This window comes from Lepus europaeus, chromosome 4, assembly GCF_033115175.1.
Source record: "Lepus europaeus isolate LE1 chromosome 4, mLepTim1.pri, whole genome shotgun sequence".
In the NCBI taxonomy this organism is placed as follows: Eukaryota; Metazoa; Chordata; class Mammalia; order Lagomorpha; family Leporidae; genus Lepus; species Lepus europaeus.
The window spans coordinates 97,190,167-97,212,773 of record NC_084830.1 but is presented as its reverse complement, the minus strand read 5'-3'; the positions used below and the strand labels follow the sequence as shown (position 1 = coordinate 97,212,773).

General features: G+C 42.6%; 1 protein-coding gene across 5 annotated transcripts in view; it reads right to left on the bottom strand.

The window, feature by feature from the left end:
* Nucleotides 1–22,607, bottom strand: part of PRKDC (protein kinase, DNA-activated, catalytic subunit) — a 190,898-nt gene that overhangs the window by 78,256 nt on the left and 90,035 nt on the right. For all 5 annotated transcript variants that reach the window (XM_062188515.1, XM_062188516.1, XM_062188518.1 and 2 more), the window contains 12 exons: nt 21,658–21,865; nt 21,224–21,402; nt 18,751–18,919; nt 18,149–18,214; nt 17,016–17,088; nt 14,415–14,563; nt 13,681–13,815; nt 13,343–13,462; nt 8,350–8,493; nt 7,495–7,646; nt 6,797–6,928; nt 5,623–5,734 (listed from right to left, as the gene is read on the bottom strand). In XM_062188515.1, coding sequence (XP_062044499.1) covers nt 5,623–5,734; nt 6,797–6,928; nt 7,495–7,646; nt 8,350–8,493; nt 13,343–13,462; nt 13,681–13,815; nt 14,415–14,563; nt 17,016–17,088; nt 18,149–18,214; nt 18,751–18,919; nt 21,224–21,402; nt 21,658–21,865 — 1,639 coding nt within the window. The remainder of the gene's footprint in view (nt 1–5,622; nt 5,735–6,796; nt 6,929–7,494; nt 7,647–8,349; nt 8,494–13,342; nt 13,463–13,680; nt 13,816–14,414; nt 14,564–17,015; nt 17,089–18,148; nt 18,215–18,750; nt 18,920–21,223; nt 21,403–21,657; nt 21,866–22,607) is intronic.

The window sequence follows — 22,607 nt, the reverse complement described above, 5'->3', positions numbered from 1 at the left end:
CCTCACACGGAAGACTGCAAGGATCCTTTGTATGCTTCTTGTGGCAGTGTGAATGAACATTATACCCACTGGGGTATAACGCACTGGTCTGCTTTGGAGGAGAGGAAGTGAGTGTGAGACTACGTCAACAGAGCAGATTAATCCTCCCCTCTGATTAAAAAAAAAAAAAAAAGAAGAAGAAGAGATTTACCATACCCAATTTGGCTATCACCTTGGACACTCTCCTCACCTTGGAGCACTGAACAGAGCTACCTGGTCACACCCAGCACACACCTCGGGTTATTCACTGAAAGAGCAGACATTCCACTAATCCAGAGAGGCATAGTCCAAAGATAACAGCCATCACAAAAGGAGAAAAAAAAAAACCTGACAAGTTCTCCACAAATGCCCAAAAATAAACACAGCAACTCAAGAAACAAGAATAAAGAAGACAACAAGATGCCTCCAAAGGAACACAACCCTTCAATACTAGAGTGTGAAAATAAAAAGACTGAAGAAATAGCAGAAATGGAATTCAAAAAATTCATGGTAGGATCACTTAGAAGTAATCTGAAGCAAATTTGCAAATTAAAGAAATCCATACATGACATGAATGAAAATTTTTCCTGTGAAATTGAGATTTTTAAAGAAAAATCAAAATGAAATATTGGAAATGAAGAACTCAATAGAACAAATAAGAAATGAGGTGGAAAGCCTTAACAATAGACATAGTGAAGCAGAAGAAAGAATATTCAGGTTAGAATACAAATCTCTGGAACTTTTACAGTCAGATCAAAAAAAGAAGAAGAAGAAGAAGAAATTAGAAAACTAAAAAACAATGTTGGAGATTTATGGGATACTATCAAAAGACCCAACTTACATGTCTTAGGAGTTCCTCAAGGCGTGGAAAGAGGCAAAGAATTAGAAGGCCTTTTTAGTGAAATAATTACAGAAAACTTCCCTAATTTGGAGAAAGAAAGGGACGTCCAAGTACAGGAAGCACATAGAACTCCTACTAAAGATGACTAGAAAAAAAAAAAAAAAAGCCGGCGCCGTGGCTTAACAGGCTAATCCTCTGCCTTGCGGCGCCAGCACATCGGGTTCTAGTCCTGGATGGGGTGCCGGATTCTATCCCAGTTGCCCCTCTTCCAGGCCAGCTCTCTGCTATGGCCCGGGAAGGCAGTGGAGGATGGCCCAAGTGCTTGGGCCCTGCACCCCATGGGAGACCAGAAGGAAACACCTGGCTCCTGGCTTCAGATCAGCAAGATGCGCCAGCCGCGGCGGCCATTGGAGGGTCAACCAACGGCAAAAAGGAAGACCTTTCTCTCTGTCTCTCTCTCTCACTATCCACTCTGCCTGTCAAAAAGAAAAAAAAAAAAAAAAAAAAAGATGACTAGAAAAGATCTTCACCACAACACATTATAGTCAAACTCTACACAGTAAAATATAAAGAAAAGAATCTAAAATGTGCATGAGAGAAACGCCAGATTACTTTCAGAGGATCTCCAATTAGACTCACAGCTGACTTCTCATCAGAAACCCTACAGGCTAGGAGAGAATGGCGAGATATATTCCAAGTCTTAAAAGAACAAAACTGTCAGCCTAGAATACTGTACCCTGAAAAGTTATCATTTATGAATGAAGGTGAAATAAGAACCTTCCATAACAAACAGAAATTGAAAGAATTTGTCACCACCTGTCCAGCCTTACACAAGATACTTAAGAATGTGTTACACAAACATGGTCATCAATATAAAAGGTGAAGGCAGAAAATCTTCCAGTAAAAGTACAAAGGAAATCCAAAATAAACAATGGGAAAATTTATGGAAAAATGGCAGGGAAACTGAACTTATTCTGGTTTTACTTCTGTAGTTCCTTAGATTTCAGAATATTCTGTTACTGGGAATCTAGTCATATATTAAGGCAATCTGGTTTTGAATCTTTTTAAAAAGAAGGCATTTATTATATTGGACCATCTGTTTTATTATTATTATTACATACCATTTGTGTGATTACAGTGTTAAGCCTCAGTTCTTATGTCTTTGGGCAGAAGAGTGTATCAGGTATTTTAAATGAATTTTTCCCTGTCTTTGACATTCAGTTCGTAAGTGTGTGTTGCCACAAAAGAAAATACTAGGTTTTGCATTACTTGAATACTTAAAAACAAATGGATAAGATACTTTATGCAATTAATGAGTTTTTATTTCTGGATAAAATAGAAACGAAATAAATATCTAAAGTACTTAAAGGATGAAAATAATGATAGTGCTTATAAGTACTGTGAACCCTTTGTGTTTGAGGCATTCAAAATTCAAGTGGTCACTAGATTTTTCTCCTGCAATCCTGCTCTTTTTACTGTGCTTCATGCATTCACCCTTATTATTGATGTTGTAAAACAACAGGGTTAAAGTGTCATTATATCTGTGGTCATTATGAATCCCATAGCTTTTCCAGTTAGGAAATAGTCTCAAAAATACTCTTAGTGGCATTTTTTTGGTTAATATTTTACCCACTAATGGTATTTTAGATACCTTTAATCATTTTAATAAGGTGTCTGCAAAAATTTAAAACACTACATACTGTATTTGAACTAGTTAGTGAAGATAAGAAAGAAATACTTATTCAGACTGGAGATGTTCCATTAGTTAAATTTCAAAATTTTTAATAAAGAACTTCAGAGACAGCATGAGACCTGATGGTATCCATTAAAATAGCTCCTGTGATATAGAAAGGAATTCCAGAAGCAGGGGAGGACATACATGTGGGGCATTTACTTGCCATGGTTGTGGTTGTGGTGTGCTCATACTTAAATATAGGTAGTGACACACTGACATTTTTATTGTCTGATAATCTGGAGTAGTGTCTTGCATCTGTACTAAAATAACTATAAATTAATGGAATTTACAAAGAAGAAACTTTATATGACTGTACTGTATTTGGGAGCCTTTGTATAGTCAGGTAAAGTTTTCATAACACAAAGTATTTGGATTTTAAAATTTATTATTATAAGAAAAAGACATGGCATTATTCCATGTGCTCAAATGATAACTTGCTTATTGAGTTCCAGAAGAAAAAAACTATGAAATGAGTAACTGTCACTGCGTTAGCTATAACGTTAAATTGGCAAGTTGTAGCATAAGGCTTAAATCTGTGTTTCTCAAATGTGAACCATATGGGTGAGACCCCAGTGGAAATAAGTGATCATCAAAGAAGCAGGTACTTTTCTCTGAAGGGAGGAGAGAACTTCCAATTTGCTTATGGCCTTGTCTAAATACTGATGGAGTCTGTGAATTCAAAAGGCTTCCATAGCCTAGGCAGCTCATGTCAAGAGCCTTGGGTGATCACTGATGTCATACATAAGAGTGTTAATTTTAACAATTAACAACAAGAGTCACTGTGCACTAACTTCCCATGCAGGAACTCTGTTCTCAAAGAATTGCTTTATAATTAAGTGCTCACAAAAGATGTATCATTCTTGGGTGCTTATTTAAAGTTAATTAAGTTTCTAAAAACAAACAAACAAAAAGAAGCGATGGGGCCGGCACTGTGGCGTAGCAGATAAAGCTGCCGCCTGTAGTTGATGTTGATCCCATATGGGTGCCAGTTCAAGTCCTAGCTGCTTCTCTTCTGATCCAACTCTCTGCTATGGCCTGGGAAACAGTAGAAGATGGCCCAAGTCCTTGGGCCCCTGCACCCACATGGGAGACCGGAAGAAGCTTCTGGCTCCTGGCTTCAAATCGGTGCAGCTCTGCCTGTTGCGGCCAATTGGGAAGTGAACCAACAGATAGAAGACCTCTCTCTCTCTTTCTCTCTCTCTGCCTCTGCTTCTCACTCTGTGTAACTCTTTCAAATAAATAAATAAATCTCTAAAAAAAAAAAAAAAAAAAAAAAAAGTGAAATTAACTTTAAGATGCAATGACTTTGGCTGGCGCCGTGGCTTAACAAGCTAATCCTCCGCCTTGTGGCGCCGGCACACTGGGTTCTAGTCCCGGTCGGGGCACCGGATTCTATCCCGGTTGCCCCTCTTCCAGGCCAGCTCTCTGCTATGGCCTGGGAAGGCAGTGGAGGATGGCCCAAGTGCTTGGGCCCTGCACCCTATGGGAGACCAGGAGAAGCACCTGGCTCCTGGCTTCAGATCAGTGAGATGCGTCAGCCGCAGCGGCCATTGGAGGGTGAACCAACGGCAAAAAGGAAGACCTTTCTCTCTGTCTCTCTCTCTCACTGTCCACTCTGCCTGTCAAAAAAAAAAAAAAAAAAAAAAAAAGATGCAATGACTTTGAACAACCCTTGTCTTAACAGCTGAAGAACAGTTTTTTTTGTTTTGTTTTGTTTTGCTTCCATGCAAATTGCTGAACTCTTTACTTAGAACAGAGTTGGTCTTCTGGCCGGCGCCACGGCTCAATAGGCTAATCCTCCACCTGCGGCGCTGGCACACCGGGTTCTAGTCCCAGTCGGGGCGCCGGATTCTGTCCCGGTTGCCCCTCTTCCAGTACAGCTCTCTGCTATGGCCCAGGAGTGCAGTGGAGGATGGCCCAAGTGCTTGGGCCCTGGGAGAGGGGGGAGGAGTGGGAGAGTGGGTGGTGAGGTGAGTATGGTGGGAAGAATCACTATATTCCTAAAGTTGTACTTATGAAATGCATGAGATCTGTATTCCTTAAATAAAAGGTTTCTATGGGGGGAAAATTTTTTTAAAAATATAAACCATAAGGCCGGCGCCACAACTCACTAGGCTAATCCTCCGCCTTGCGACGCCAGCAAACCGGGTTCTAGTCCCAGTCGGGGCACCGATCCTGTCCCAGTTGCCCCTCTTCCAGGCCAGCTCTCTGCTGTGGCCAGGGAGTGCAGTGGAGGATGGCCCAAGTGCTTGGGCCCTGCACCCCATGGGAGACCAGGAGAAGCACCTGGCTTCTGCCATCGGATCAGCACGGTGTGCTGGCCGCAGCGCGCCAGCCGCGGCAGCCATTGGAGGGTGAACCAACGGCAAAAGGAAGACTTTTCTCTCTGTCTCTCTCTCACTGTCCACTCTGCCTGTCAAAAAAAAAAAAAAAAAAAAAAAGTAAACCATAGTAGTCTCTTGCTGTTTTGTATATACTGTAAGTGCTACATATATTCTCAGCACTGAATATGTTATTGGTATCTCTCAAATGAATGTAACCTTTGATGTAGGTGTTTTGATATGCCTCAGAAAGTATCTTAGTGTCTGCAAATTTGTTAATCAGTTTGGTAATGAAGATACTTCCTGTTCTTTTGTTGTTGTTGTTTCACATTTTCATATTTAAATTTGAATTTTTACATTTTTACTACTGTTAAGTACAATTTGTTCAACAGTTAAAATAGGGATGTCAGTGGGAACTTAAAAACAGTCTCATTCATGCAACTGCTTAAGTAAAAACTACAGTTTGCGTTTGATGTTCATGTACTTTTAATGATCTATTTCTGTTTAAATATAAGTGATGATGCTTAAAACAAAATTAAATTTAAAAAAATCTTATGTCCCTTTTTAAAAATCTGAGCGCTCTATCTGAAGCACTACAGGAAACAGCATGAAACAATAAATGTAGGCACCCACCTTGCTCCTAACAGCACAGAGGAAATACATATAAGCAACAAATCAGAGACATTTACTGAAAATCGCACACTCACATCTTTTCTCTCAGTAACGTATCGGAGAACGAGTCCTAGAACTTCTGCCGCTGCTGCATAGACCTCTCTATATTTTACAAAGGACATATTATTGACTAACGCTTGAAAGTACCTATAACAAATACAGAAAAAAAACACATAAATGAATCCACTGTGCTGTCTGAGGTGATAAAAACACAGCAACATGATCAAATCACTCATGCAAATACACATCTGAACACGTATTTATGTTCTGACATCATAACCACGGTGACGCAGGGAGGCCCAGCATGCAATAACATGAAGGAAGACAACCCAAAGCCAGAAGCCATACAACCCACACTGAGGGAAAGAGCTAGTATTCAGGATGTTGAGGCATCAACTCCCTTTCAAAAGCCATCTCCTGTGACAGGACAAGGACAATACAATGATGGTCTGTGTGAGGGGACTGTAGGGAGCAGAACCTTAACTATCAGCCTCACAGCAACTCTGAAAGGTTGCTCCTGGTAAGGAAATCCACACACACAAAAACAGCTCGGACTAACAGAGAGCGAGTGCTGAGCCTGTGTTGAGCATTTGGCTGTCTCAGACCCCAGGTCACTTGCTATGTATGGCACCTGCACTGGTGTGACTATAGTGGACAGGACACAGGGAAGAACCAGAGAGGGAAGCGCCCCCTGGAGGAGACAGAGCTGGGGGCAGTAACCAGGCAGGAACAGAGGAAGGCCCTTTGGGGATGTCCCAAAACTACCTGACTAAAGCCCCTCCCCATACCCGTCACATGCACGCTGCCCTGAGGAATGATATCTTGGGCTGGAGCACAGTGGGGTGCAGGAAAGAGAGCCCAGGGACAGGGCGGCCAGTGCCTGGGCCCTGTCACAGTGAGGCCCGGGACTGCTCCTCTCCCACGATGTTCCTTACAAAACAAGGAAACATCTAACAGTTGGGACCTGTCAACACCTACAGGAAGAAAATGCACTCCCTTTACAAACACAAAGCCTTCCTTCACTCCAGACACATTGATTTCTTCTCTCAAATGACCTCTTATCCAACTTCCTAAATTTAGGTAGAAATATTTTTAACATGGGTTCTGTTCCTTAAATTTATGAAAACTGCACCATCCTCAAGTCTGTCAATCTAATCCAGGTAGATTTTAGCTTAAAAAAGAATCACAGCAGAAAAACAGAACACGTACGTGACACTCTCGACTCCACACTTGGGGTCATAGGGAGGCAGGTTATTGGCCATCACAATGCCCAGTAACTGAATCCCTACGGAGTTGTCTTTAGAATTCGCATCTTTACTGGAAAACCTTTCAAATATTAACCTGAAACATAAGCATGGCAGAGAAAACAGAGATGGTCATGCAATAAAATGAGACGCAGGAAGACAAATACAGAATTTCCTGGAGCTAATTTTCAAGGTAAGAAATACTTTTTCTTTTCTATCACACCCACTTCTTGCTTATACTTCCTTGTCTGAACATAGGCTGCTTTATATTTGTATCTTCCCTTAATTGGTAGCAAAACTTTGAAAGCTTTAACTGCCTCAGGCTATGCTCAAAGGACTCAAACAAAACTCCCATGTTCCCCTTTGGGTTGGGACAGGGCAGGATGGGGCACACCCTACCTGCCCATCATGGGGCAAAGTCAGAGCAACCTGAGGGACCCAACAGGGGTCACCAGAGACAACGACCAGCCAGAGAGGCCTCTGGGGTCAAACTCTGGAGGCTATAGTTTCATTAGTAGTAAAATGATTGCCTTATAAATGGACTGTTTCAAATTATCTTCTTCCTATCACTTCACACAATTACATTTCATTGTACTTACCATTTACAGCATGCTACATTTAAACTGAAACATCTAAACATGACAGAGAGTAGTAATTGAGTACCTGTAAGGGATGGCTAAACAATCCTTCCAGCATTCAACAAGGGTTTTTATAATCTCAAGGTTGTGTCTAAAAACAGCTCTTTTTGGATGAAAAACATGTTTCATTAGGAAATGAAGCAGTCGATTTGCTAATATTTCATCTTTAGGGATCCCCTGAAAAGATACAGAAAGCCTATATTAATATGCAGCATTCTACTCCAGAAAAGTATTTTTTTTTTAATCCAAAAGTCCATTTATAAAAGAAACCTGGCTTTTTCCTGAGGCATGGCTCCTGGCTAAAAAACTCGGTGTGACCTTTCAGGGCTGACCACAAGCAACGCCAAAAGCTTTCCCTGCAGGCCTTGAGGGACGCGACCTCCACACCTGGACAGGGCATGATGTAGTGTGTGCTGCGGTCTACAAAGGAGCTGTGGTTCAAGGGCCCAGGCCTGGCCAACCTCGCGCTTTGCACATCAGCATTTCCTTGGATACGACCTATGCTGAGACCTCTTCATGGGGGCCAGTGGGTAAAGCTCCCTGACTCAGAACCCTCACCCTACTCAGGGTCCATAAAACTGGGGGAGCCTTTTGCTTTGGGGTCCTGATCAGTGAGATAACCCCATGTCTGTGTTGACCCTTGAAGGGCTCTGTTGTATGAAGAACATGGGATGGGCCCTTCCATGCCTTCTCCCTCATAGCTTAGCAAAGTCAGAGGAATTATCAAAAGCAGAAAAAAGAAACCTAAACCAAAGCAGCATTAGGCCATTTAGTGAACATGATGCAACATCACTAAGCAGAGTGGGACTCTGTCACGGGCTCTGTGGGCTATCAGCAAAGGAATAAGACATCACAATATATAAAACGTGTCAATGCTCACCACAGGAGTAGCCAAGCCTGTCCAGGAAAGAACAGTAGCCACTAACTCAACCACCATGTAGTGAATCCCTTCACCTCCGTTGTTTTCAGAAACAGCCAGCTGCAGCAAGGGGCTAAGCCAGTGCTTTGCGTAAGGGCGAAAGACCTGAACAAGAATGGAAAATCAAACATCACAGAATCACTTAATGACCAACACATTAATACAGAAATATATTCTGCATCAGCTAAAATTTTATTTTATCAGGGCCATTGTTATGGCACAGCAGGTGAAGCCACTGCCTGCAACGCCAGCACACTTTATGGGCACCAGTTCATGTCCCTGTTGCTCCACTTCCAATCCAGCTCCCTGGCAACAGACTGGGAAAAGCAGTTAGAAGATGGTCTGATGAAACTTCTTACTCCTGAATTCAGACTGGACCAACACTGGCTGTTGTAGCCAGCTGGGGAGCGAGCAGGATGGAATCAATCAATCTCTCTCTCTCTCTCTGGAACTGTTTCGAATAAGTAAATAAATCTTTTTAAAAATCGCTAATTGTTGGGACCAGCACTGTGATGCAGTGGGTTAATGCCCTGGCCTGAAGTACTGGCATCCATATGGGCACTGGTTCGAGTCCCGGCTGCTCCACTTATGATCCAGCTCTCTGCTATGGCCTGGGAAAGCAGTAGAAATGGCCCTAGCCCTTGGGCCCCTGCACCCATGTGGGAGACCCAGAGGAAGCTCCTGGCTCCTGGCTTTGGATTGGCACAGCTCCAGCTGTTGTGAACAATTGGGGAGTGAACGAGCGGATGGGAGACTTTTCCCTCTCTCTGTGTAATTCTGACTTTCAAATAAATAAATAAATCTTTTTTAAAAATCGCTAATTGCATGATCCTTTAAAAAAAAAATATTTATGGAGCTGGCGCTACGGCATAGTGGGTAAAGCCACTGCCTGCAGTGCTGGCATCCCATATGGGCACCGTCCTGGCTGCTCTGCTTTCGATCCAGCTCTATGATATGGCCTGGGAAAGCAGTAGAAGATGGCCCAAGTTCTTGGGCCCCTGCACCCATGTGCAAGACCCGGGAGAAGCTTCTGGCCCCTGGATTTGGATCAGCCCAGCTCGGGCCATTGCAACCATTTGGGGAGTGAACCAGCAGATGAAAGACCTCTCTCTCTCTCTCCCTCTCTGCCTCTGCCTCTCTGTAACTCAGCCTTTCAAATAAATAAGTGAATCTTTAAAAATAAATATTTTTAAAAATAAATAAAATGTTATGACTTTATCTACATCCCAAAAAGATGCAAATTCCAAGTTACTCATAATTAGATTAGGATTCTCTGTTGAATTATCGCACCTTGCGCTCCCAAAACAATTCAATGGAAATGGATCTATTATTGATTTCTTTTCTTATAAATATTTATTTATTTGAAAGGTAGTTAGAAAGAGCAAGTAGGAGAGAGGGACGTGATCCTTCATTCACTGGTTTACTCTCCAAATGGCAAGGGATTGGTCGAGGCAAGAACCCCACTAAGGTCTCCCACGTGGGAGGCTGGGGAACAAGCACTTGGGTCATCTTCCACTGCCTTCTCAGCCTCTTAGGAGGGAGCTGAACCAGAAGCAGAGCAGCCAGCACTAGAATCAGTCCTCTAATATGTGATGCCAGCATTGCAGACAGTAGCATAACTAGCTGACTACAATGCCAGTCCCTTTTATTGACCTTTCTATTGCCTGAACTCTTCTGATATGATGATGCTCGTAGAAAACAAAATCAAAATATTCTTTTACCAACCCTCTACCTCAACTGCAGCTACTGAAATTATACTTTGGGGGCTAGCACTGTGGCATAGTGAGTAAAGCTGCTGTCTGCAGCACTGGCATCCCATATGGTTGCCGGTTTGAGTCCCGGCTGCCCCACTTTCAGTCCAGCTCTCTGCTATGGCCTGGGAAAGCAGAAGATGGCCCAAGTCCTTGGGCCCCTGCACCCACATGGGAGACCCAGAGGAAGCTCCTGGCTTCAGACTGGCACAGCTCCAGCCATTGCAGCCAATTGGGGAATAAACCAGCGGATGGAAGACCTCTCTCTCTCTCTTTCTCTCTCTCTGCCTCTCCTTCTCTGTGTAACTCTTTCAAATAAATAAATAAATCTTTAAAGAAAAAAAAAAAAAGAAAATCACACTTTGGGGGCTGGCATTGTGACATGCCAGGTAAAGCCATTGCCTGCAATGCTGGCATCCCACAGTCACCTGTTGCTCCACTTCCTCCTAATGTGCCTAGGAAAGCAGCTACAGAAGTCCCCTTCACCCACATGGGAGACCTGGACGAAGCTCCTGGCTTCAGTCTGGCTCAGGCCTGGTTGTTGCAGCCTAACTCTGCCTCTCAAATAAGTAAAATAAACCTTTTAAAAAAATTGTATTTCTATTTGATACATATGCATATGAAAATGAGATCATAGAAATTAGGTAGTCACATGTGCCTCCAGTGCTTCATGTCTTCCTATATTAAAGAAATCATTCTATTACATCATACGATTAAGATCTCTGAAATCTAAAAACACATCCATATACTAAAGTCCATTTAATTTATTTTAGGAATTCTTTTTTTTTTTTTTTTTTTGACAGGTAGAGTTATAGACAGTGAGAGAGAAGAAAGGTCTTCCTTCCGTTAATTCACTCCCCAAATGGCCGTCAAGGACGGCGCTGCGCCAATCTGAAACCAGGAGCCAGGTGCTTCTTCCTGGTCTTCCATGTGGGTGCACTGCCTTCCCGGGCCACAGCAGAGAGCTGGACTGCAAGAGGAGCAACCAGGACTAGAACCCGGTGCCTGTATGGGATGCCAGTGCTGTAGGTGAAGAATTAACCAAGTGAGCCACGGAGTCAGCCCTATTTTAGGAATTCTAAGAGAATGTCACTTTGGTGGCAAAGAACAGACTGAAGACTGTAGTCCAAGCTGTCTACCTTCTTAAGCTTTCTAACTTCTCTTTTTCAAATATGAAGGCATACTTTTAAAAGTTCATGGAAAATAGAATTTTTTTTATTTTTATTTTTTTTTATTTTTATTTGACAGGCAGAATTATAGACAGTAAGAGAGACAGAGAGAAAGGTCTTCCTTCCGTTGGTTCACCCCCCAAATGGCCGCTATGGTCGGCGCGCTATGCCGATCTGAAGCCAGGAGCTAGCTGCTTCTTCCTGGTCTCCCATGCGGGTACAGGGTCCAAGCACTTGGGCCTTCCTCCATGTCCTGCCAGGCCACAGTAGAGAGCTGGACAGGAAGAGGAGCAACCAGGACTAGAACCCGGCACCCATATGGGATGCCGGCGCTGCAGGTGGAGGATTAACCAAGTGAGCCAGGGCGCCAGCCCTGGAAAGTAGAATTAAAGTATAAGTTTATTTTAGTGCAAAAAAACCCACATATTTGGCTCCTTTTTGGTAGCCATCAAGACAGCATTTAGAGGAACTTGGGCTAGAAATCACATATAACCCCACGTATTATGGTATGGACTGTATCCCTCAAAAAGCTGTTGAGGTCCTAACCCTAAGAATGTGACTGTATTTGGAGACCAGCCTTTACAGAGGTAACTAAATTAAAATGAGGCCATTAGGGTAAGTATTAATGCAATCTGACTGGTGTCCTCATAAGGAGAAATTTGGGCAGACAGCGTGAAGACTGAGGGAGAATGAGCTGATGTGCCAAAGGATGCCTGAGGCCACCAGCAGCTGGGATGGACCTAGACCAGAGTCTGCTTCTCAGCCCTCAGGAAGATCCAACACTGTGACTCCTGGATCTTGGACATCTGACATTAAGAACTGCTGCCTGAGTCCTCCAGTCTCTGTTGTACCTTGCAACAGCAGCCCCAGGAGCCAGAAATCACACAAGACACTCAGGAAAGCAGGCCCCACTGCAGTCCCAAGCAGTAGCTCAAGGGCTTCCTGCTGGGCCCAGCCTTGGGTTCATGGCATCTGCAGAGTGCCCAGAAGAACTTTCTATCTGGCACAATGGATCCCATCACCCCTGCTGCCCTTCAGGGGCTCACTACTACTTGACCAATGAGCCACACACCTTGCACGGCTCGCAGTAGCCTGCTCCAGCAATGCCTGTCCCTGGGACATCTTTTGTTCAAACCCAGCCCTTGCCTTTGTGCTCCATGCAGTTGGTGCAGACACACAGTGGGTCTTCCAGGGCTGCCTCTGCTTGGGCCTCTTCTATGTCAAACTCCCACCACATGCCCCCAGGCTTAGCACAAGGGCTTGCTGTGAGATCTCCCTAACTCTCTCTGTTGAAGAAGGTCTAACTGAGGTAGGCCAGAAGTAGACAAATAGCGGCGACCTAAGGCAAAGGCAGCTCTTTCTCATATGTTGGTAATAGGAATATTTTCAACCATTTTTTTTCTCCTATAAACAAAGAAGGTTGATAGCCTAACACAGCCTAGTTATGATGACTATAAGCAAAGAAAGCTGATAGCCTAGTTAAGATGACTTCTAATTAGAATGGGATGGGAGAGGGAGTAGGAGATGGGATGGTTTGCAGGTGGGAGGGTGGTTATGGGGGGAAAAACCACTATAATCCAAAAATTGTACTTCCAAAATTTATATTTATTAAATAAAAGTTTAAAAAAAATAAAAACAAACAAAAAAGATGACTTCTAACTCAATAAAAATTAACTTACTCATTTGTAAAGAAATCAAGAGGAACCAGCATTGTGGTATAGTGGGTAAAGCAGCCACCAGCAATGCCGGCATCCCATATGGGCACCAGTTTGCAGCCATTTGGGGAGTGAACCAGCGGATGGAAGATTCTCTTTCTATGCCTCTCTCTCTCTCTGTAACTCTTTCAAATAAAAAAATTTTTAAAAAAAAGAAATTGAGAAAAGAATGATGTTGAATAACTAAATACATAAAGATAACTGTCTATTCAGTGGATCAGTGAATAAAAATGTCATGCTCTGTCCCTTTATATCTCCCTTTGTTGTGATTTTCTAAGTAGATAATAAAGAACTGTTAAAGAAATAACAAATTACTTACTTCTTCTGTATTAATGACAAGCTTGGCTAAGAAGAGACGAACATTTAATGGCACCGATGAATTTCCTAGTTTGTCATGAAGAAATTTCATCCAAGGAGGAAGATCTCTTGACACTGAACCCTGAAATCAAACACTCAAAATTACCTTAAAAGGAAGGGGGGAAAAAACCTTCACATTTTGATTCTATAAGAAAATGATGATAAAGGAAGATATGAACAACAAAAAAATGTATTTATTCAACATGCAATTTGGTTTACCTCCAACAGTAAAGATCATTTTTCAATAAGATACCAGAGAATAGCATCAACAGAGATCATTAGATTAGTTGGGGAAAGCACCTCTTCTGCCTGGGGTGGGGCCAGCTTTCTCATGTGCTTCAGCAGGGCAGCCAGGGGGGCCATGCATTCGTGCTGCCCAAGCTCATCCATCTCTAACTCCAGGACATCGCCTTGGACCTTGGAATCTGGATGCTCCTAAGAAACAGGAAGAGTCCAGTGACAGAGTGCAGTGTTGAAATGTCAGTGCACATAAGGATCCCCAAATGGGGGCATTATCATAGAACAACTGACAAGGTTATAATGATATCAAATAGAGCCAGCATGTTTTGCTATTAAACAACTAAAAAATAAATAGGACCCTATGTCTTCCTTACATCCCAGACTGTCCCCAGATCCTGCCTGCCTCATCACTCCCCCAGTTGTACCTCAAGTCAGACCATCTCTGCTATGGTGACCGTAGACCTTGCCTGTGCAGTCATGTCACTGGGATCACAACTTAGGTTAGTTGTGCCTATGTTGACCCCTAACCATTACCCTCAGGGGTCTCATCAGGTCAGGGCATCTCTGCTGCTTGGATTTCTGATCCCCTAACTTCCTTTCTGTGCTGATGAAAACTGACTGCTGAGTGTACAGGATTAAAGGCTAGGGCTTGGATATTGGGAAAACTCCCCAATCTGCACTTCTGTCCCAGGACTTCCTTGCTTCCTCCAACAATGACAAGGCATTCTCTGAGGCCCCCACCCAGCCCTTTACAAACTTCAGCAATATTCTTTTAATATGTGCGATGTGATCACCTGTCTCCGAAAATGACCAGTGGCAGATTTAGGGTCTTGGGAGCTGTATGAATAGCTCTGAACCCCAGTTGAGAAATCAAATTGACTCATTTCCTCACTCAGGCTACTGTCTGCCAAATATGACAAGGATGACATATAATGAGGACCATCTGAAATATAATAAAAAAATACATGCATTCAAAACCAATCAGAAACATTTCTCTAAGCTCAAATGATATTAAAATTAATAGTACTTTTAAGTAAGATATTCATCACCAGTTAAAGATTTAACCATTATTTATGTATTTAAAAGAGTGACAGAGAAAGGGAGTGACACAAAGAGAGAATCTTCCATCTACTGATTCATTCCCCAAATACCTGCATCAGCCAGGGCTGAGCCAGGCTGAAGCCAGGAGCCAGGAACTCCATCCTGGAGCCTGTCTTCCATTGCCTCCCAGCTGCATTAGTAGGGAGCCGGATCAGAAGCACAGCAGCTGGTACTCAAACTGACACTCCAATATGGGATGCTGACAACAAAGGCAGTGCTTGACCTGCTGTGCCACAACACTGGCTCCAAACTGGATCCAGTTTTGAACAGAATTTTTTTACATTAAAATTCTGATATTAGCCGGCGCCGCAGCTCACTAGGCTAATCCTCCACCTTGCGGCGCCGGCACACCGGGTTCTAGTCCCGGTTGGGGCACCAGATTCTGTCCCAGTTGCCCCTCTTCCAGGCCAGCTCTCTGCTATGGCCCGGGAAGGCAGTGGAGGATGGCCCAAGTCCTTGGGCCCTGCACCCACATGGGAGACCAGGAGAAGCACCTGGCTCCTGCCATCGGATCAGCGCGGTGTGCCGGCCGCAGCGCGCCAGCCGCGGTGGCCATTGGAGGGTGAACCAACGGCAAAAGGAAGACCTTTCTCTCTGTCTCTCTCTCTCACTGTCCACTCTGCCTGTCAAAAAATTTAAAAAAATAAAAAAAATAAAAATTCTGATATTATACACTTTGTCCACTAAGTCTAATAGAAATATGGAAAGAAACACTACTGCAAAAGAGCTAATCCAAATATGTAAGGAATTTAGAAAACTGGTTCAAATTTTATCCTCAAATAAATAAATGGTGATAAAACCTATGAAGAAGAAAAGCTGCAATAAGGAACGTATAGCAGGATGGAGGGTTGATTACAAATAGAAAGGCCAGGGAGGGCCTCCTTCAGACCTTGATATTTCAGACAATGTCCTGAGGCATGCAGAGAACAGCAAGTGCAAATGCCCTGGGGAAAAAGCAGGCCTGGCACCCACAAGGCACAGCAGCAGTTTATGCTGCTACAATGGAGTGAGTAGGCAGTAGGGCAGCAGGGGAGGCAGCGAACAGGTTCCGAGAAATTTGGAACAGAGGGGTGGTAGGGTAGCATTTGTATTCTAATGCAAATTTCTGAATGTATATGAATAATTTGATCTATGTGTAATCAAAGAAACATCAAGCTAATCTTATACTTTAAAAAACTGTGACATACATGGGTACTTCAAAAAGCTCATGGAGGGCCCAGTGCTGTGGCGTAGCAGGTAAAGCCGTTGCTTATAGCACCAGCATCCCATATGGGCACTGGTTTGTGTCCAGGATGCTCCACTTCAGATCCAGCTCCCTGCTAATGCGCTTGGGAAAGCAAAGGAAGACAGCCCAAGTGCTTGGGTCCCTGCACTGATGTGGGAGACAACAGATGAAGCTCTGGGCTTCGGATCGGCACAGCTCTGGCCGTTGAGGTAATTTCAGGAGTGAACCAGTGGATACAAGACCTCTCTCTTTCTCTGCTCTAACTCTGCCTTTCAAATAAATAAATATATCTTTAAAAAAAAAAAAACACTTTTCAGAGTTGGCACTGTGGTGTAGAGACTAAAGCTGCTGCTTGCAGCACCAGCATCCCATGTGGGCATCAGTATGGGTCCCAGTTGCTCTACTTTAAATCCAACTCCCTGTTAATGTGCCTAGGAAAGCAGCAGAAGATGGCCTGAGTCCTTGGACCACTGCATCCACTTTGAGGACCCAGAAGAAGCTCCTGGTACCTGGCTTTGGATCAGCCCAGCTCTGGCAAGGCAGCCATTTGAGGAGTAAACCAGCAGATGGAAGTTCTGTCTCTCCCTCTCTCTCTCTCTCTAACTCTGCCTTTCAAATAAATAAATAAAGCTTAAAATGTTTTTTCAAACCCAATTTCAGTGTTTTACTCCTGGGGTATTTAAAATATTTTCTATTTATTTATTTATTTTTTAAAGATGTATTTATTTATTTAGAGAGGCAGAGGCAGAGAGAGAGGTCGATCTTCCATCTGCTGGTTCACTCTCCAGACGACCACAGTGACCCAAAGCCAGGAGCCAGGAGCTTCTTCCAGGTTTCCCACATGGGCGCAGAAGCCCAGGAACTTGGGCCATCTTCTACTGCTTTCCCAGGCCATAGCAGAGAGCTGGATTGGAAGTGGAGCAGCTCGGACTCAAACTGGCGCCCATGTGGGATGCCAGCACTTTAGGTGGTGGCTTTACATACTACACCACAGCACTCGCCCCAATATTTTCTATATATATAAAAATACCAATTAATAGAATTTTTTCATTATTTTGAAAACACCCACCTGAATCCCCACTTGTTGCTTCCCTCACTTCTTTTCTAATTTCAATGTATTTTTTCTTTCTTTCCATAGGAACCTATGAGATAAAACAAATATACAATATAAAATATTTTAGAATCATGGCCAAGCCTTCTCTACCTTAGCAGCAATCTGGCAAAAAAAAAAAAAATTTCAGAGCACTCAAATATATTCACTAAGAAGACACATTTTATTGAGTGTTTCCCAATCCCCTGGCAACAGCAGAGCTCATTCAGTGTGTGCTGGGCTTTTACAGCCATACACCTAGATTACCAATAGTTTTTACAGACCTCTCATGCCCAGTTTTCTCAGTTACGTGATTAGGATACAACATAGCTAACTTTACAGCATCATCATAAAGATTAGATACAACATGACAAGTATCTAGGTGTTTTATAAACTGGAAGTGTTTTTTTGTGGCTATTATTTAGTTCTTTGAGCATACGCCTAAAAGAAAATCCCAGTCTTCTTTCAAAAGGGCACAAGGCAGGAAATAAGCTCACAAGCACTGATGAAAATGCTAGGATGGGGTCGAGGTCAATACTATGCAGCAAAATGTGTAGGCCAATGGTGTTTGATTTCAGTCCTCTGCCCAGTTTTCTACTTCCAACAGGACATGAGGGCAATAGCCACCACCTTCTCAACAATTACTAAAGCCAGCATGTCAACCTGAGCAGGGCTAACACTAAACCTGTCCCAGTCTTCCAGTAACTCCCATGACTGCTATCCTGCCAAGTCATTCAATCAAGGCCACAAGGCCATAATTCATATCAGTCAGATCTCAGTTTCTTTGGAGCAATGTACTCAGAAAATAACTTCTGGAATAGATACTAATAACTACTTTTACTGGCAATATTCTTTCTTCACTAGTCACGACAGAGGGGAAAAGCTGAATTCCCATACGTTTTCTTGTGGTTGCTTGTGGTGAAACATCAGATTTAAACTGCCAGTTTTTGTGGTTGCCAGCTTTTTAGGAACTACATGAAATGGTCAGTTTTTATACTAGAGAGCATACTTGAATACTGGCAGTTTAATATGTTCAACATAATATTTACTTTTCTCTGTGTGCACTTGATAAGGTTTTTAAACTTAGAAACAAAACTGAAAATTTCACTCACCTCGATTTCTACAGGAAATGAATAGCAGCGCTTCAGGTCTATCAGATTTTCAAAAATAAGCAAGTTCTATAAATCCAAAAATTAAGATATAAGAATATGTGAACAATGGAGAATCTTTAGAATTAAAATATGTGACACCTTTTTATTTATTTTTAAAGGCAGCATTACAGAGAGAGGACAGACACACAGTGAGAGAGCTTCCATGCACTGATTCACTCCCCAAATGGCCACAACAGCCGGAGCTGGGCCAGGCTAAAACCAGAGGCCAGGAGCTTCTTCCAGGTCTCCCACATGGGTGCAGGGGCCCAAGGAATTGGGCCATCTTCTGCTTTCCCAGGTGCATTGCAGGTAGAGGCCTAACCTGCTACACCACAATGCCTGTCCCAGATGGAGATTCTTACAGCAATGCCTCTATAGAATGAATGCTTCTTAGTAACTCATGGAGAAGCACTTCAACTTTAAAATATATCCATGAAGAACAGCAAAACACCTCTGCAACTTTAATATAAGAAGCTGCAAATTACAGAGTACCTTTCACTAATATAGTCTAACTTTTGAAACCCATAAAGACAGCAATAGGGAACATGTCAGCAGAGGCCTACCTTTTCTGGTTTTTCAGTAAACAGAAAACCTTGGTAGAATTTTAATTCATTGAAGACACAGCAGATCACAGAGATGGCACAATTGTAGGCAGCACAATGGAAAAGCCTTCTCCTTTCCAGCAGCTGGTTCTCCCCAGCCATATTCTCTGTGAATGCATCATGGCACAATCTGCAAAGTACAGCCAGGGAACAAGTTGGTTCATGTGACATGGACATCGCTACTCAAACCCCCGACTTCTATCTCCATCCCTGATTCTGCTCAGCCTCTGTCAGGGGTCAGGCACAGCGAAGGCAGCGTAGGTGATTCTCTCTGCACAATAAGTACAATAAGGAAAGAGCTACAGAAGCAGGAGGACAGACAGCACCCCACTCTCAGAAGGTAATAAAAGATTTCAGAGAAAACATCTGAGCCTTGAAATGCAGGTTAGCCAGAGGAGAAATGTGACAGGCATTACGAGCAGAGTGTCACTTAGAACAAGCAATAAGCCATGTGGTGTGCTGGGAACAGGCATAGAAGCAGCAGCCGTCAGCGTTAGTGAGAAGAGGGTGTTCCCTGGAGAGTTCATCCACAATGCTAAGGAATGAGGACTCAGCCTGCAGGGTCACAAACCACACCCAGTGTCTGATTTCTCCTCTAAACAGTTTTCTCAAACACAGACACGTCCATTAGTATAGGTATTTTTGTTTGTTTGTTATATAGTTTTTTTTTTATTTAATAAATGTAGTATAGGTATTACTTATGGCTGCTTTTGCATGATGCAGTAGTTACAACGGAGACCATCTGGCCTACTAAACCAGAAATGCTGACTATGTAGCCAGTTACACCCTAGTAAAGACCAAGTACCAATGAAGGGTTTTAGGCAGGAAAATGAAACAATCAGGTTTGTTCCTCAGTTGTATGAAGGTACAAGAAAATGTTTATGGAAAATGGGATTAAAAGAAAAGTTTATCTTGGTGTAAAAAATTTGAAATCCATGCACACAAAGAGTCTTCAGAAAGTTAAGGGAAAGTACATAATATGAAAAAAGTATGCTTCTGGCAGCATCATAGACAGAGAACAGAGATAGGAGTAGAAGCAGGGAGAACTACTCCAAAGGAGCCATGTGCACCGGCTCTCAAGGGAGCCCAATTAACACAAGGCCGAGGGAAGGCAAATGGAGAAAAAGACACTGGTTTCCGAAACACTGAAATGATAAAACTGCAAAATCTGGTGACGACAGGGTGTGCCTGGAGGATGGAAAGAAGAAGATGAAGGAAAAGCAAAATATGACTGCCAAGTGCATTGTTTAAGCAGGTCAGAGGATGGTGACATCACTCATGGAGAAGGTACAGTAAGGACTAGGGAAAAAGGAGTGAAGTTAAATTTGTACAGAGATGGCAAGAACTAGCAAGTCAAAGTCCATGTTGAATGTGTACCAGGAGGGGAACCTCATTAGAAGATCAGTTTTAAAGAAAAGGTATTTTGGGGGCCGGCACTGTGGTGTAGCAGGTAAAGCTGCTGCCTGTAGTGCCATCATCCCATATGGGTGCCAGTTCAAGTCCTGGCTGCTCCTCTTCCAATCCAGCTCTCTGCTATGGCCTGGGAAACAGCAGAAGATGGCCCAAGTCCTTGGGTCCCTGCACCCACATGGGAGACCCGGAAGAAGCTCAAGGCTCCTGATCAGCTCAGCTCCGGCCGTTGTGGCCATCTGGGGAGTGAACCAGTGGATTGAAGACTTCTCTCTCTCTCTGCTTCTCCTTTCTCTCTGTGTAACTGTGACTTTCAAGTAAAATAAATAAATCTTTTTTTTTTAAAAAAAAAAGGATATTTATTTTGGTTACTTTCATAGAATACTTGTTGTAGCCGGCGCTGTGGCTCACTTGGTTAATCCTCCGCCTGTGGTGCCGGCATACCATACAGGCACCGGGTTCTAGTCCCGGTTGCTCCTCTTCCAGTCCAGCTCTCTGCTGTGGCCCAGGAAGGCAGTGGAGGATGGCCCAGGTGCTTGGGCCCCTGCACCCGCATGGGAGATCAGGAAGAAGCACCTGGCTCCTGGCTTCAGGTCGGAGCTGCGCTGGCTGTAGCAGCCATTTGGGGGGTGAACCAACGGAAGGAAGACCTTTCTTTCTGTCTCTCTCTCTCACTGCCTATAACTCTACCTATCAAATAAAAAAAAAATTATCACTTCTTTAATTTCAAACAATAAGAAAAACTGAAATCTAAAATCTCTTCTTAAGCACAAGTCACATCACTAAAAATAAATCAGGCTACTCAGGGGAAAAATGGTAGAAAAAGAAACAGTAAAAGAAAAAAATAGTTTTATTCTTTATAAAACATGAGAACAGTGTAATATATCTGTTGGCCAATAACATAAAGTCCACCTTATATAAGAAAAAGCAAATATTTGAAATGAAACCATCTAGTCACATATGCATAAAAATATATATAAATGTTAAACAATCAAATGAAATATACAACTATGCAACATCTTACTTAATTAGTGCTTTTGTGAGCTCATTTCCTTCTGTAATAGATGAGCCATGGAAAACTTGATTAACTTTAGATTCCTTGGAGTGAACATCATCTTTTGGAAGACGAGAATACATCACATCTAGCACCTTATAATAGCCCATCTTCTTCGTGATTTGAGTGTCAAAGGCAGATTCATTCAACTGAGAAAATGTAAAAGATAATTATCTTGAATCTCTAAATATGAAAAAGATATTGAATGTATCAAATGTAATACTCAATGCCCCTTGAGTAAAAGTAAATTTTAATAGTCAAACATGATAAATCTCTTGAATAAAACAGCACCCAGCTGTCCTGGTCTAAACATGGATACAGGCATTGATGTGTTATAACGAGTAAAGTGGGAAATAACATACAATATCCAAACAGTAAGTCTAATTTAAGAAGAAGTAGGAGACCTTTGTAAACCTGAACTTCAACACATCAATGGCGTCCACCACAATTCTGCTGAAGAATTCTCTCAAAGCATCCAGGCTGCAGTGCCACAGCAGAGTGAGGAGCACACGGTCTACAAACGCCTGGCGAGTGATACTTGGAAGCAGGTCATCCTTTCTGAACATTCGGTACACACTTTCCAGAAGGTCTAACTGTGTGACACATAAACTCCTAGGAAAAAAAGACAATTACACAGATGCCCATGCTTGGGACAAATATTTTATGCGTGTCCACTGTATAACAGGAAAATTCCAGTAATCATGAATTACAAACATAACTTTAAGGGATGCATATACAGCTCACATGAACTACAGAAAGCATCTGTACACAAACCGTACTGTATTCACCTCCAGAAGTTTAAGCACCAAGGAAAAAACACTTTTTTCATTCTCAACCTGGTCTTGCCTAAAAACATACCTGGAAGGCTTTGGAAGAGTCTCAGGTCTAAAAATGATTGTATTTCTAGGCTGAAACTAGAATTCAAGTGTTTCCCTAACAAGGAACCACCTTTCCTATTTCCTATGCAGAAAAATGCCCTACTATGTGGCCCTTTCTTACCTGGAAAATAAAATTTTTGAATGATCATCTGTAAGGTGTCTTCATGTATAAAAGAGGGGTAAGTCTATATGCTGCTAAAAATTCTGATGCTTGGAAGTTAGATAATAAGTTGGGCAAAGACACTGTTCAGAATGTAATTCAATCATACATTTATTAAAGCGACAGGCTGCCCTAGGTGCTTCATAGGCTTTTAATGTTCATCTGGGCACTACAATGATTGAAAGTTACATTCTCCAAATTCAAGTGTGCTGCAATTCTTTCTTCTTTTCTTTTTTTTTTTTAAAGATTCATTTATTTATTTATTTGAAAAGCAGAATTATAGAGATAGAGGGAGAGACAGAGACCCTCCATCCAC